Source organism: Rattus norvegicus, chromosome 16 (assembly GCF_036323735.1).
Source record: "Rattus norvegicus strain BN/NHsdMcwi chromosome 16, GRCr8, whole genome shotgun sequence".
Taxonomy (NCBI): Eukaryota; Metazoa; Chordata; class Mammalia; order Rodentia; family Muridae; genus Rattus; species Rattus norvegicus.
The window spans coordinates 17,384,839-17,399,977 of NC_086034.1; the positions used below are offsets into that span (position 1 = coordinate 17,384,839).

Here is a 15,139-nt window from a genome sequence, read left to right on the forward strand (position 1 = left end):
GTGGAGCCCTCACCGAAGACGTGAGTATGGGCGCGTTGGCTGGCGCGCGACGATGACGCTCGGGGCGGTGGCCAATGGCGAGCGGCGATGACGCACAGGGCCAGCGACCAATGGTAAGCAGGTTTTGCCGGCGTGCCCGCCCAGGCTGCCCCGCCCCCGGCCCGGGTCCGGCGGTCGTCGGGCGCGAAGGGGCGGCCGCTGGGGCAGGATGGCGGCGGCGGCAGCTGCGGGTCCCGGCGCGGGCGCGGGGATCCCGGGCGCGAGTGGCGGCGGCGGGGCGCGCGAGGGTGCGCGCGTGGCGGCGCTGTGTCTACTATGGTACGCGCTGAGCGCGGGCGGTAACGTGGTCAACAAGGTGATTCTGAGCGCCTTCCCGTTCCCAGTCACCGTGTCTCTGTGCCACATCCTAGCGCTGTGCGCGGGGTTGCCGCCGCTACTGCGCGCCTGGCGCGTGCCGCCCGCGCCGCCCGTGTCCGGTCCCGGACCCAGCCCGCATCCGGCGTCCGGCCCGCTGCTGCCGCCGCGCTTCTATCCGCGTTACGTTCTGCCGCTTGCCTTTGGCAAGTACTTCGCGTCGGTGTCGGCGCATGTCAGCATTTGGAAGGTGCCGGTCTCCTACGCGCACACCGGTAGGTGCTGACGCGGCTGCGCGTTGTCTGGGACTTCGAAGTATGGGTACAAATGCGCGGGCCGTCTGACTGAGACCCCGCCAAGGCGCGGCGGATTCTCAGGTTGGAGAAGGTCTGAGGAGTTTACCGAGCGCCTAGCAGAATTGACTCTCCGATTGGGATCGGGAGGAAGCCTTACAGAAAGAAGGTCCGGCGTCGGTGTCCAGGTTGCCGGGACTGCCCACTGAATGCCTTTTTCTCTTGCAGTCAAGGCCACCATGCCCATCTGGGTGGTCCTCCTGTCCCGGATCATCATGAAGGAGAAACAGAGCACCAAGGTAACCCTGGCAGAAGCCCTGGGCTAGGCGGGATTCCTAACCGGGCCAGACAAGTTGATGACGTGGTTGGACAGTGGCATCCTCTGGCTTCCTGTCAAAAAAGGAAGTAAAGGTGTCAGCCTTCTGTGGCCTCACTAGTGTCCCGCACTCACCTTTAAGACAGCAGGTGTGTGTGTGCGCGAAGGGGAGACATCACCAACTAATCTCTTGCTTGTTGTCCCTGAGCTCCACATCCCTCTGGGGTCCACTGCTCTTTTCTGTTTTGATTCCCTCTCCAGGATTGCTTGTAGGTGATGTCTGTCTGGTTCCATTTTAGCAAGTCACCAAGAAACAAATTAAGTTGGGACAAGTTTTTCTTCTTTTATTTTTAAGTTTATTTACGTATGTATGTTGTACCTTGCCATGTGTATGAAAGTCAGAGGACAGCTTTCACCTTGTGGATACCTGGGATCAGATTCGAGTTGTCAGGCTTGGCCGTGATGATCTTGCCTGTTGAACTATCATGCCCTAGTTTTCCCGTCACCAGAAAGAATGGTTGATAGGGGTTGTCTGGAGCTGATGTGAGATGCTGGGCAAAGGGAGTTTGACCATGGCAGAATCTAGCCAGTTCGTAGAAACTAAAACTACGAAGCCTGGCATGGTGACATGGGTCTGTCGTCCCAGCACTCTGCAGGCAGAGGCAGGAGGACCTCTGAGTTGGAGGCCAGCCTGGTCTACATGGTGAGTTCCAGGACTCCATAGAGAGACCCTGCCTAAAAATTAATTAGTTAGTTAATTAATTGGAAGAAAGAAAGAGAAAGAGAAAACTGTTGTAGCTCATGTGGAGCCCTTACTAAGAACTCAAAAGGCCATGGTGTGACCCCTGTTTTGAACCAAGGAACCTTGGGTTGTAGTTATCTGGATGTGGATCATATGCATTGCCCAGAGCTCAGAGCTGCCTAGGGAAGGTGCCAGGCCAGGGTATTTACTGGCCTGGGGCTAAAGATGAAGAATCAGACTTGCTGTGTCCTATGCAGTGGGGCTGCCAATGTTCAGCTGTAAGGTATCTCACTGTGTACAAGTGCTCCCTGTGTGCTATAATTGATGCACCTGGATCAGTGTAGAAACTGGGCACCTCTGGCTGAGTTTTGTCCTCAGGCCCAACTTTATCCTGGTGAGCCCTGTCTGCACGCCATGCCAGGTGATATTAGATAGGACTAGCCTCCTGGGGAGTCAGGGTTGCTGGGGAGGCATCCAGGTGTGTCACCTGATAGCACACCTTGTGTTTATCAGTTTTCCTGGTCACTGGGGACATTGTACCTAGCTCAGGGCCTCACAAGTGCAGGATCTGAAGATTGTTCCTCTTGGGCAGAGAGCTGCCCTGCAAGGCAGATACGTCAAGCCAGGGAATCCCTGCTCTCAGGGGAAGACATAGGACAAGGAGTCCTACACTGGGCTATGGCCAGGAGTGCAGGGCCAGGAATTCAAGTTCCCTTTTGCTCCTGAACGCTGCTTTATTTGTTTCCATGTTTATTGTTTTGTGGGTACACATGGAGGCCAGAGGACAACTTGCACAAGTTGGTTCTCTCTTTCTACCAAGGAGTCCTGGAGATTGAATTTAGTCAATTTTGAAGGACTTTACCAGCTGACTCAACTAACTGGTTGTTTTTGATACAAATGTCACTGTGTAGTCCAGGCTGACCTAAGACTGGAAATCCTCTTGGGTTTTTGCCTAGTTGGGTTTTGTTTGGTTGGGTTTTGTTAGTTTGTTTGATACAGGATTTGAAATAATTCTGGCTGGCCTCAGCCTTTTTTCATTTATTTATTTATTTCCCTGTGTACATGTCTGTCTGTCAGTATCTGTGTCTGTGTGTGGTGTTATAGGATAGCTGTGGGAGAGTCCACTCTCTCCTTCCACCATGTGGGTCCCAGGCATCAAGCTCTGGTCGTCAGGCTTAGTGGCCTTTAGTTTTCAGCCGTCTCAGCAGCCCCAGACTCTTAGTAGTCCTCCTGCCTCAGCTTTCTGAGTGCCAGGTTGCCAGGCATGATATACCATGTGAGGTGCAGGCAGCATTTTCCAGGGTAGAAGGTGGGTTCCCCAGGCAGCGTACAGGGCCCTGAGCTCTCCTGCAGTTCTGAATGGTGGGTAGCCCCCACCCACCTGAGCCCCTCTGACCTCCTGCAGGTATACCTGTCACTGGTCCCCATCATCAGCGGAGTCCTGCTAGCCACTGTCACAGAGCTGTCCTTCGACGTGTGGGGGCTGGTCAGCGCCCTGGCAGCCACGCTATGCTTCTCCCTTCAGAACATCTTCTCCAAAAAGGTGTGTTGGCCCTGTCCCTGGCGCAGGTCGCCTGAGGGTGGTGGCTTCAGGCAGACTGATCAGAGCAGACCTTCCTATGCCTACTGTCTGCCTGAGTCTCTGTCCCTTGTTTTGTTTTGAAAGCTAACCCTCAACCTAACCTGCTCTTCTATCTCCTGTTCCTTTTCTTTTCTGTTTTCTTGCTTCATTTTGTTTATATTTGTTATGTGTGTATACAAGGGCACCTGTCGTGGCCTCAGTGTGGTGGTCAGAGAACAACTTACAGGAATCATGTGGGACCTGAATGAGGTCATCAGGCTTGGTGGAAAGTCTTTACAGAGCTTTACCCACTGGCCCATCTCACTGGCTCCTCCACATCATCCCTCACTAAATCTGGAACCCAGCTCTTTCTTGTCCCATGATCCCCCTGGATCTGCCCGCTGTCCCCGCCACCAAGTGCTTGCGTTACAAATGTGATACCATGGCCAGCTTCTGGGTGGGTCCTTGTGCCTCCTTTCCCTTCCCAGGGTCTTGTGTGTGCCCTTGTGCTGAGCTGTGCTCACTGGCCCTGTCTTGACTGGCCATGCACATTGGCTGTTGCCGTGTGGTGTTAACCTCACTGCAGAGCTCTCAGTCATGACTAAGGCTCAACACCACCTCAGTACTATGGGTCTGCTTGTTGGCAATGTGGCTTGTTTCCACTTTTCATAAGAAATACATTTTCTGCATTTCTTATGACATGTTGCTGAGCATGCTGTTGACTGGGGCATCTCCCTCTGTTAGGCCTAAAGTCCATGGTTTGGGGGTAGGATCTATTTCTGGCTTTTGACTGGCATTGCCTGGTAGTGCTCAGACAGGCTAAACCAATCTAGATTCTTTTTTTTTTTTTTTTTTTTTTTTTCGGAGCTGGGGACCGAACCCAGGGCCTTGCGCTTCCTAGGCAAGCGCTCTACCACTGAGCTAAATCCCCAACCCCCCAATCTAGATTCTATTCACAGGGATTTCAGCCAGGTATGAGGCACCTGCCTGTCATGAGCATATTTGGGATGAAAATGGGTTTGTTCTGAGTGCCAGGCCAGCCTGGACTACAGAGCAAGACCCTATCCCAAAAACAGATGCAAAAAAAAGAGCGGGGTTGGGGTCTCATAGTACCTGGGTCACATATCCCCTCCCTGGCATGTTACTGGGTTGGTTCTGGTCTTTCTCTCTCAGCTTCTTACCCATAGGACAGAGTCCTATTCTAGGAATGGCTGTGTGTCCTTTATATGCAAGCCAGCTGGTCTGATGCCTGAGCTCAGGTTCCAGTCTCAGGTCGGGAACTGGAAACCCAGGCCTTAATGCTGGAGTGTCAACAGCTCTAACAAGGCGCTCTCCCCTCAGGTGTTGAGGGACTCCAGGATCCACCACCTGCGGCTGCTCAACATCCTGGGCTGCCACGCCGTGTTTTTCATGATCCCCACGTGGGTTCTGGTGGACCTCTCCACCTTCCTGGTCAGCAGTGACCTGGTGAGTTGGGGCTGCTGAGAACGTGAGTGTGCCTTGGCCAGCTTCTTCAGCGTGTGCTCGGTTGGAAGCTGCAGCCCTCCTGTCCATCCTGAGGAATTCCTTGGGCATCTGTGCTAGTCTGTTTTCTGTTCCTGTAACAGAGCACCTGAGGTGTGAGTCCTGACCTGAGTTGTAAGAGAATAGGAATCTTTAGCTCTCAGCTATGGAGACCGAATGTCCAGCACGGAGTGGGCTCTTCCTGTCATACCACGTGACAGTGATAGGAGCCTATGTGGGAGGGAGAAGACGGTCTCTGAATATCAGCCTGACTGTATCAGTCAGCTTTGGGCACTATGACGGAGTGCCTGAGGTTATTGGTTTGGGGAGAGGAAATGTTTATCTTGGCTCAGGATTTCTGTGTGTGTGTGCTTGGCCCTGATGCCTTGGGTCTGTGGTAGGAGCACATAGGTGACAATGTCTCTGTGAAGACTGGTGGAGCAGCTGTCTATAATAGAGCTTCATTTCAGCATTTAGTCTCCTTAATTCACAATATGAATATAAGTAGGTGGGCTAAAACCCTAAATCCTGTGAGCAGCTATAGGAACTCAAGCTCTGGGAAAAAGAGGCCAAACCCCTGCAGTCTTATACACAAGCACCTTACCCCCCAGTACATGCACACACTTGCACATCCATGTATGCATACTCAGGAGCACACACACAGACACACACAGGCACGCATGCTCTTACTAGTGTAACGCTGGTCAGTCTGGATCTAACTGTCCTCCAGGGCCTATGTGTGTGGCCCCCTCTAAAAGTTGTTGAAGGTGGTGGGTCCTGAAGGAGGTACAACTTGGTAGGAGGAAGTAAGGACTTGGGACATGTCCTTGGAGGGGACCTCTCTCTTCCTGTTTTACTCTGCCTCTGCTTCCTGTTGATGAAGTCACCTCTGCTAAAAGAGCTTTTTGCCAAAGCCAATAGGTCCTGAACTGCATCTCCAGAAGTGTGATTTAGGGCTAGCTATGACAGGACAACGCTTACCCTGACCCCACAAGGTCCAAGCTCCACCCAGCACTACCCACAGAAGGCAAGATGAGAGTCAGGAAATCAGTCATTGGCTACATAGCAAGTTTGAAGACAGCCTGGGCTACATGAGACCCTGTTTCCAAAGAGAGCTGTCAGTCAGTCACAGGACATGCTGGCAGATTAGCACCATTTAGCCCAGTTCTGTGTGGAGGGGCTGGGAATGGCGGAAGGATGCATGGGAGACACAGGAACCCTGAGAGGGAATCCTGAACATAACACGGGATTTGAAGGAACTTGAGAATCCTGGGAATGGCTGGGAGGGAGGATGCAGATAGGAGGATCAGGACATGGGGCCACCCTCAGAGACATAGTGAATTTGTGGTCAGCCTGGGCTACATGAGACCCTGTCTCAAAGGGAAATCCAGGAACCAGCTAGTGGGACCTGTAAGCACAGTAACCCAGAGGCTGGATGGAGCCACTTGGTAGTAAGCGCTCAGAGTAAAGACCGTTCTCCATGGTGCTAGAGTTTGAAGCCTGGAAACCTCAGCATTCCATACAGAATTCACCCTGTGTCTTCTGCCGTGTTGGTCCTGGGCAAATTACAGGGACACCAGGAGACAGATCAGCAGGTACAGGTGCTTGCTATGCAAGCCTGAGGACCTCTCCATCCGTAGGACCCACATAATAGGCAGAGCCGATTTCTGCTGCTGTCTGCTGACCTCCTCAGGCCCCTGGGTGCCCTCATAGGTACTCAGACACAATGATGTTTTAAAACACAGAAGTGGTGGTGTGTACCTGTCACCCCAGCACTTGGGGATACAGAAAGGAAGATTAAGAGCTTAAGGTCATCCTTAGCTAAATAGACCAGCCTGGGTCACATGAGTCAGAGAGAGTGAGAGTGTGTGTGTGTGTGTGTGAGTGTGAGTGTGTGTACTTTGGACCCTTCTCCCTCAAACCCTCTGTGCTGAGCCACCCCTCCTCGTTGCAGCTCCCACCCATTATCACAGCAAGCTCCAGCTGAACAGTGCAGAGATCCGATGGGAACCCAGCCCTAGGGGTACATCCACATCACAGCTCCTGCATCCGAGGCTCGGGGGTCACCTGCACAGAGGCAACAGGGAGATTTAAGAGCCAGACTAGCAGGAAGTCTGCTGTGAAACAGCCTCCCTAGAAATGGCTTCCGAAACAAGACAGGAACCAGGTCAATGTTAATGGACATGTTAACGTGAGAGGAAGAAGACCGCACAGGGCTCACCCTAGACATGGAACTACAGACAGCTGAAGAGGGAGAGCCTCTCCCAGGGCTGAGGACACACAAACAACAGAAACAGGCTCAGCAGGCTGTAGTCATGTGTGTGACCTGGTCACAGGCATACATACGTAACAGCAATAGAGTAAAGGGCTGTCAACTTAGGGGTATATCAGAGGGACTAGAGGAAGGAAACGGATAGGAGTGAAGCAGTTTCATTTCAACTGGAAACATTTCTTAAAAGGAAAAATCAGATGGAAATCCTAGAATGGCAACAAGGCCTGTGAGTGACTGCGGCCTGTGGCCATAACAGTGCAGAATCAGCAACTTGAAGGTCGGTCGGTAGAGACTGTCAAGTGCATTGTGGTGCCATGGCTCAGCAGTGACCAGGAAGATTGAGATGAGAGGGGCCTGGCCGCATGTTGAGACTCCATATGAGCCTATGCGTGAGAATTTACAGCAACCCTGTTAGCTGGACTGGGAACAGCCTCTAACAAACGAAGACAAGTTGGTTAGGCAGGTCACTGTACGCTTCTTCTATGAAGCTGAAGTCTTTTGCCAGGTCAGGGCTCCTGGGAGCAGAGCAGCATCCCAGGTGACCCCAGCCAGCTCCTGTCTAGCACCTTGGGGCTCTAACTTAGATAGGGCAGTTCCCGTCCCCTAGGAAGCACTGGGGTGCTTTATTACAGGAACAGAAAGTACGCCCAATTTCTGCTCTGCAGTTTTCTTTCCCTTCCCTTTGGGGTGTGGGTGTGGGTGTGTACCAGCAGTGTGTCTCTTGTGCTATGCAGGTAGAGAAGAGAATCCATCCTCCTGCATCTCGCTCAGTAGCTGCACCTTGTCTTTCTGAAGTAGGATCTCACTGACTGGCTAGGATGGCTGCCAAGCCCTCATGATCTGCCAGTTTCTGTCACCTGAGCTTCCTGCCTCTAGCAGTGAGGCTCTGCATACATGCAGCTCTGCCCACGGTTTTTTTCGCATGGATGCTAGGGCTTGGAACTGGGGCACTTTACCAGCCTCAGCTTGGTAAGACAGGGCCTGTGTCCTGTATTAGGTAGCCTAGGGTCTTGAGACTCCTGATCCCCCTGCCTGAGTATGGAATATGCATGTACCCACCACACTGGGATTGGAAGCGCAGTATGATTTGGTGGGTTCTAGGGGCCATCCATTCGAGTCTTTCTCCCAAGATCCTTCCCTTGGTGCCAGCTGACATTGCCTGCTAACCACCATGTCCAGCACAGGGCCAGCTGGGACCTGTGGCCCCACAGGATGGCTAAGGACTGGCAGGAGTCCAGGAGTGTGAGTGTAAGATCCTGAGGAAGCTGATGCCCAGGGCCTTCCAGTGTCCCAGTGTCCCCAGGTTCTTCCTGAGGACGGGTGTGCTCTGGGGCTGTGTTCTACTGTCTAGAAGCCCTGCCCACCACTGACACCTCTCAGGGAAGGTGGCAGTAGTTGATAATGTCACTCAGATCCTTGGGTTTGTCTGCTTTGATGCTTTCACTTCTGTTTTGTGTGGGATTTGGGGCTGAGATCCACGGCTGCATGCATGCTCAGAATTTTCCACCACTGAGCTGTGAGGACAGTTTAGACACTATGAGGCAGGGGTGGGATCCCTGTAGCACACTGTACCCTGCCACACACATACACTTTTGATGGCCCTTTTAAGAAAAATTATTAAATATTATGTTTGGGTGTTTTGCCTGCATGTATGTCCACATGCAACGTGTGTGCCTGTGTTCCCTCAAAAGTCAAAAGAAGCCATTGGATCCCCTGGGACTGATTACAGATGATTATGATCCGCCATGTGGTGCTGGGCATCTAAGCCAGTCCTCTGGGAGAGCAGCCAATGCTTCTAACTGCTGCCATCTCTGCCACCCTTTGGTGGCTGGTTTTGCATCTCTCACTTGAGAGATGGTACTCGACCACTGCACCATGCAGTGGGGTAGTCAGGCCGGTTAGAGGTCATGTGTGTAGAGCCCCATGTGAACTGCTGAAATGGCTCTGAGGGTAAAGGTTCCTGTTGCTAAACTTGTTGCTCACCAGTTTGAGGCCAGACAAAATAGTCTCTACGTGAGACTATTTAAAAAAAGAATTAACCACCTGCTGCCCATGGTAACAGTGCCTAAATATAAATGTGCCTCTCCCCCACTGACGCTTCCTGTCTGTTTCCACAGGCCTATGTGTCTCAGTGGCCCTGGACACTGCTGCTTTTGGTGGTTAGTGGCTTCTGCAACTTTGCACAGAATGTCATTGCCTTCAGCATTCTCAACCTAATCAGCCCACTTAGCTACTCAGTGGCCAATGCCACCAAGAGGATCATGGTCATCGCTGTGTCCCTCATCATGCTGCGCAACCCAGTGACCAGCACCAATGTGCTGGGCATGATGACTGCCATTCTGGGTGTCTTCCTGTACAACAAGGTGAGCATTGGGTGCCACTGCCCCCCAGCAGGCACAGCCTCAGGGAGGGACAAGGAGCCAAGGGAATGAGAGGGTTGGGGATTCTGGCTGTACGTTCCAGAGGTACCTTACAGGGTGAGTTGGTTGTGTGTGGTAGACAGAACAGTATGGCAGCAGGACTCTAGAACTCACTATCTTCCAGCTCTACACCCTGATCTTTAGGGTCATAGGGCAGGACCAGAAGCTTTCTTTGTGTCTTACTGGTTTTGGAACAGTCTTGTGTAGCCCAGAGTGACCTTCAGATTCTGACCCCTGTTCCACCTCCCTCAGAGTGGAATGACAAGTGTCTGTACTTAGATCTGTACCCTGATTTATGTAGTGCTGGAGATGGAGCCTAGAATGTAAGTCTTTTTTTTTTTTTTTTTTTTTTCCTTTCTTTTTTTCGGAGCTCAGGACCGAACCCAGGGCCTTGCACTTGCTAGGCAAGTGCTCTACCACTGAGCTAAATCCCCAACCCCGAGCGTAAGTCTTATACAGTGTTCTACCACAAGAGCATCCCTAGTCCTTGGTTTTAGGGTGATTTATTTATTCACTCATTCATTCATTCATTCATTCATTCATTCCTATTTGTTTCAGTTTGGTTTTTAAAGTCTCATGTAGCCTAAGATAGTGTCAGACTTACGATGTAGCTAGCCTAGTAGTCCTGCCCTTCCTGCCTCTGGGATGACATGTCCTCCTCACCCAAAGTTCCCTGTGCTTTTCATTGTTCTCTTCACACAGACCAAGTATGATGCGAACCAGCAGGCCCGGCGCCATCTCCTTCCTGTCTCCACGTCAGACCTAAGCAACAGAGAGCACTTGCGGAGCCCGATGGAAAAGCCCCACAATGGTGCACTGTTCCCCCAGCAGGGTGACTTCCAGTACCGCAATATCCTCCTCACGGACCACTTCCAGTACAGCCGCCAGGGCCACCCAAACTCCTATGCTCTCAGCCGACATGATGTCTAGGCCAGGTCAGGCCTCCCGCACCACCTTCTTAAGCCCAGCAGCTTCAGAATATTCTGGCAGCCTGACTGAGCACGTGACACATGACAGGCCATCAGGGGAGCTCTGGGTCCTGGCCCCTGATGGGCTGCAGGACGTAACCTTAGTATGGACAGCTGCAACCTCTGGGCAGAAAAAAAGAGCCACAGAGAGACCTGGTTTGCCTCCAGCGAGAGGCTGCTCTGTATTCGTGCACAGGGTCGCTCCTGGCGTATTTCAGAGGTCTGGTCTGAACTTCTGGTGACAGTAGGGACACACTCTGTGGAACTGCTATCTCTGTGACTACAATCGTGAAAGCTAACAGGAGGTGGCATCTGGGGCATCATGGAAAGGACAGCAGGTCTATAGCCCAAAGGGATGGAGGGCTGACATGGGTGGCATTACCTGTCCCCGACGGTTCCAGAATGCCCCAAGGCAGTTGGCCACTTGCAACTAGTACTGCCCAGGGCCAAACCTACAGTGACCATCAGCCCATCAGCTGTGACCTTCTGCTTTGTGAGTGCCAAAGTAGGACACAGCCCTTGGCCTCGGGGGTACCTTGGACTCTAGAGGAGCTGCTTGGCTGCCCCACCCTTCTGATGGCACAGAAGGCCAAGTGGTGGCGATGACAGTTTCCTCAGAACCTAAGTTTCTCTGGGGGACATTCGTCAGTCATGCACTATGCCATGGCTAGTCAGCGGGAGGGAGCCATGTTGACTCACTTTAAAATAGGGGATATTTGTTGCTAGAGCCAGTCCCTCCCAGCTCAGTGGTGGCAGCCACAGGAGCAAGAAGAGGTATCCACACTCCAAGTAGAGTGTTGCTTGTCAGTGAGGAGACCACGTGTGTGTTAGGATTTGAACTGTGGCCCAGTAAATGGGACACCAGGAAGGCCTTGGTTTTTTTAGTGAAGAATCACTTTGAGGCTGGGTTGGTAGAGTGCCTGCCTAGAGTGAGTGGGGCCTTAGCTTCTGTTCACAGAATACCACATAGTGGTACAGGCCTGCCATCCTAGCACTTTAGAAGCAGATGCAGGAGGATCTGGAGGACAAAGTCCTCATCTACATAGTAAGTTCCAGAGCAGCCTGGGCTACAATGAAAGCCTGTCTCAGGAAAATGATCAGTGTAGGAACCTGTCTTAGTGGTACACATCTAGGGGCTGAGTCAGGAAGATGGCCATGAGTTTGAAGTTAGTCTAGGCTACATAATGAGGCTTTCTCTGAAAAGCACAGTTTAGGGGTTCATCCTGGCAGCCCAGGTACTTAGGTACTCATGAAGCAGAACCAGCAGGCTTTCCCAAGCCTGTGAGCATACGGCTAGTGTGACAATTCAAGGAAAACCTGCTGGCAAGCAGAAGTGTAGGTTGAAGGGGCATCAGGCTCAGCTGGGGGTATCAGTGGGTCTCAGGGTTTTTGGTTTTGAGACAGGGTCTCATAATACAGACCAGGCTGGCCTTGAACTCATGGGACATACCTGTCTGCAACCCGAGTGCTCGGATTCTTTAAAAGCATGGGCACCACAGCCAGATGGAGTCCTCCTCACTAAGCCTCCCAGGTTGACCTTTGATTCTTAGCATTTGTGCCTCCTCCATTGCTAAGAACTGAAATGACAGTCATGGCACCTCAGTCCTTAACTTGTGATTCTTTGTGTCCCTCAGCTTTTGATTACTTGGGAGTTTTTATATTGAAGGTTAGTTTATTACCTTAGCCTCCTGCTTGCCTGAGACTCGGCAACCCCAGCCTCGGGACAGTCCCATCTGCCTCGCTTACTGGTTTTCAGATGTTCAGACCCCGCCACTGAAGAGTGGAAAGGAGGACCTTCGTAAGGTAGTCTGTTGGGTTTTCCTCACGGGGGAAACTTGGCTTGAGACACCTGGCACTGCAGAGGTCTCCGTGGGTGACCCTGACTCTGATCTGGACTCAGAATGAATTATGTCTTTTTGGATTACCAAGATGTTCCTGTAATTTGTGTATTAATGTATTTTTCCTTTTCTAGGGAGCAAAAAGGCCTGTCTTACTTTTCTTAATGGTTTATAAATTAATAAATGGGATATACTTAGTTCTGTTCATAGGCTCGCAGCAAGTGTGAACCCTGGAATGGATGAGACAATTAGGGTAGGCCAGATTCTCAGATCAAAAGACAAACAGCTGGGGCGACAGCTCTTGCTATGGTGCTTACCTGCGTGCATGAAGTCCTGGCCACTCTCAGCACCACATGAAAGAGTGGCACATCTGTCACCCCAGTACTCAGGAGGCTGGGGCAGTTAGGATCAAGTTCAGTGTAGAATCTGGCTATATAGTGAACTGGAAGCCAGCCTGGGCTATATGAGAGAAACAACAAACAAAACATACTTGACATACAGCTTACCTCTGTTCACTCAAAGTCCCATTCGCCCTACTCATGTCTTACCAGCCCTACCCCACTAGATTCACCTCTCCAGTCCACCTATGCTGTGGTTGATTATAGAATTTATCCCTTAGCCACATACCCTTAGCCAAAATACTGATCCTGACCTACCCAGCTCCTTCATTTTACAGAAGGGGAAACTGAGGCTTCGAGTTGTGAATATCTGTCCATTATTAGAGCACTTGGGGCTTTTATTTCTTTGTGATAGTATCTGCCTATTTAGCCCAGGCTGGGCACAGTAGAAGATGCTCCTCCAGCCTTGGCCTGCGTGCCTGGAGGAGCCGCCATACCCAGCACATTACTTTGTCATCTATTCTAGGGAAACCCAAAACTCCCTTGAGAGAGGCAGCAGATGAAGGGAAGTACTTGAGACTTGATTTCTCTGTGTGTTGGGAGGATTATGAGCAGTGGGCTCTTCATGGCCAGACCCAAAGCTCCCAAACCTCAGGTCTGAAACAGGAAACCTGCCATGCTCTTGCTTTCCATTGTTGTCATCCTGAGGATCCTGTGTCAGACTGTACTACGGGAGTAGTGTTCCTGGTTGGCATTAACCAAAAATAAATGGTGGTCTCCAGGGGCTTGAGTTTGGTTCTGGTTTGTCAGGGTCTTGTTCTATGCTCCCAGCAGTACAACCCACAAGGAGTAAAAGACTGAAAATCCCGGGCTGGGAGGACAGCTTGGTCAGCTATTTTTGGCAGGTATGGGAACCAGAGTCGGGATCCCCGGGACCCGCAAAAAAGCTGGGCAGATCCAGCTCCACCTGCCACCCTAGTGGGGGAATCGGGTAAGGGTCCCAGGATCATGGGCAAGGGCTGGCTGCTGGCCAGGTACAGAGTGAACCCTGCCTTGTGTATGCGGTGGAGGGCCAGTGAGATGCTAAGTAGGTAAAGGCAATTACTGCTGAGCCTGGCAATGTGAGTTCAGCTTCTGGAGCCCACCTGGTAGGAGAGAACCGACTTCTTTAAGTTGTCCCCCGCCCTCCACACTTTTGCTGTGGCATGCACACACCTATACAGAAATACCCTAAATAAGTATCTTAAAATTTTCAGTGTGCTGGGCATGGCACCACACACCTTTGGTCCCAGCACTCAGGAGGCAGAGGCAAGTTTGAGGCCAGCCTGGTCTACAGAGTGAGTTCAAGGACAGCCAGGGCTGCACAGAGAAACCCTGTCTCGAAAAGCCAAAAAGAAAAGAAAAATGTAAGTGTGTGTAGAGCAGTTAAGGAAGAGCCTGATGACCGGATGCCGACCTCCAGCCTCTGCATGCACATGCATGCTCCTATAGATATATATGGGTATCCACACATGTAAACAAACAGGTGTCTGCACACGTATATAGACCACATATATATGCAAGGCAAAAAGTGTTTCTGCCTGCCTTTATTTTCATGCCTGTATGTCTAACAAGCTTTGTGTTTGCATGCATGTTTGTCAGCTTTCATGTGTATACACACATGTGCATAAATGTTCACGTGTAAGTTTATTGCTGCTGAGGCTCCTGGAGCACCTCTGTGGCTTAAGCTAGCTTATGCTGCACCAGGATTCAGTTCCTACAAGACGCCAGGTCCAGCTACTCCTCAAGGGCAGTCAGGGCACCCATTTCCTTATCTAACCTCCTCTGCAGCCCAGGCTGACCTCTATTGATCCTCTTCCTCAGCCTCAGGAGGCTGGGCCAGTGAGCCCCATGGCTCTTCCTACTTCTGCCTCTCCCGCTCTAAGATTAACCACCCCTGGCTTTTTATGTGGGTGCTGAAGACTTGAACTCAGGGCCTCATGCTTTTGTAGCAAGCACTTTACCCACTGAGTCAGACCTCTAGTTAGGGGACAACAGGCACCTGTACATGGATGTGGAGGCAGGAGGTTGGTCTCAAGTGTCCTTGGGTGCCATAGGTCTCCCATCTTACTTTTGGAGGCAGGGTTACTTACTGAACCTGGAGCGCAAAGATTTGTAGCTCCAGTGGATGTGACGCCAGCAAGCCCCAGTCATTCAGTCTCAGCTCCCACAGCACAGACGTGACAGTCAAGAGCCACTTCTGGCTTCAGTGGGTTTGAGGCAGAATCCAACTCAGGGCCTCATGCTCGTTTCCACAGCAAGTGCTCTTAGCCACGCAGCCCAGCCGGACCCTTTTCGTTGTTAACCATTTATTTAGTGTATGGGGTCAGGGAGGATTAAGCATGCTACGGTGCATGTGTGGTGGTCAGAAGGCTATCTGTAGGAGCCAGTTCTCCCACTGTATGAGTCTCAAGTCACCAGGCTTGGGAGCCTTCACCTCCTGGGCAATCTTGCCGTGTTAAGCTGGCCTCGTGGAGCTCAGGCTGGCTTTGAAT

The 15,139-nt window shown here is 51.6% G+C and overlaps 1 protein-coding gene across 3 annotated transcripts; it reads left to right on the forward strand.

The window, feature by feature from the left end:
• Positions 1–141: 141 nt before the first annotated feature.
• On the forward strand, positions 142–13,389 carry Slc35e1 (solute carrier family 35, member E1). 3 transcript variants are annotated; one of them, NM_001109107.2, is made up of 6 exons: positions 192–629; positions 876–946; positions 3,111–3,248; positions 4,608–4,733; positions 9,159–9,404; positions 10,164–12,472. In NM_001109107.2, the coding sequence occupies exons 1-6, from the start codon at positions 209–211 to the stop codon at positions 10,389–10,391; spliced, it is 1,230 nt and encodes a 409-aa protein (NP_001102577.2). In that variant the 5' UTR covers positions 192–208; the 3' UTR covers positions 10,392–12,472. The 3 variants fall into 3 exon arrangements, with proteins under 3 accessions (XP_038950685.1, XP_038950683.1, NP_001102577.2); XM_039094755.1 differs by lacking the exon at positions 3,111–3,248 and having other exon boundaries at positions 143–629; positions 10,164–13,389; XM_039094757.1 differs by lacking the exons at positions 3,111–3,248; positions 4,608–4,733 and having other exon boundaries at positions 142–629; positions 10,164–13,389.
• The last annotated feature ends 1,750 nt before the right edge of the window (positions 13,390–15,139 follow it).

Bases quoted from the DNA above. Each gene is read 5' to 3' on its own strand.
- Slc35e1 (NM_001109107.2), top strand. From the start codon at position 209: ATGGCGGCGGCGGCAGCTGCGGGTCCCGGCGCGGGCGCGGGGATCCCG. The intron at 947-3,110 runs GTAACCCTGGCA...GACCTCCTGCAG, and splicing joins AGGAGAAACAGAGCACCAAG to GTATACCTGTCACTGGTCCC. The intron at 3,249-4,607 runs GTGTGTTGGCCC...CTCTCCCCTCAG, and splicing joins AGAACATCTTCTCCAAAAAG to GTGTTGAGGGACTCCAGGAT.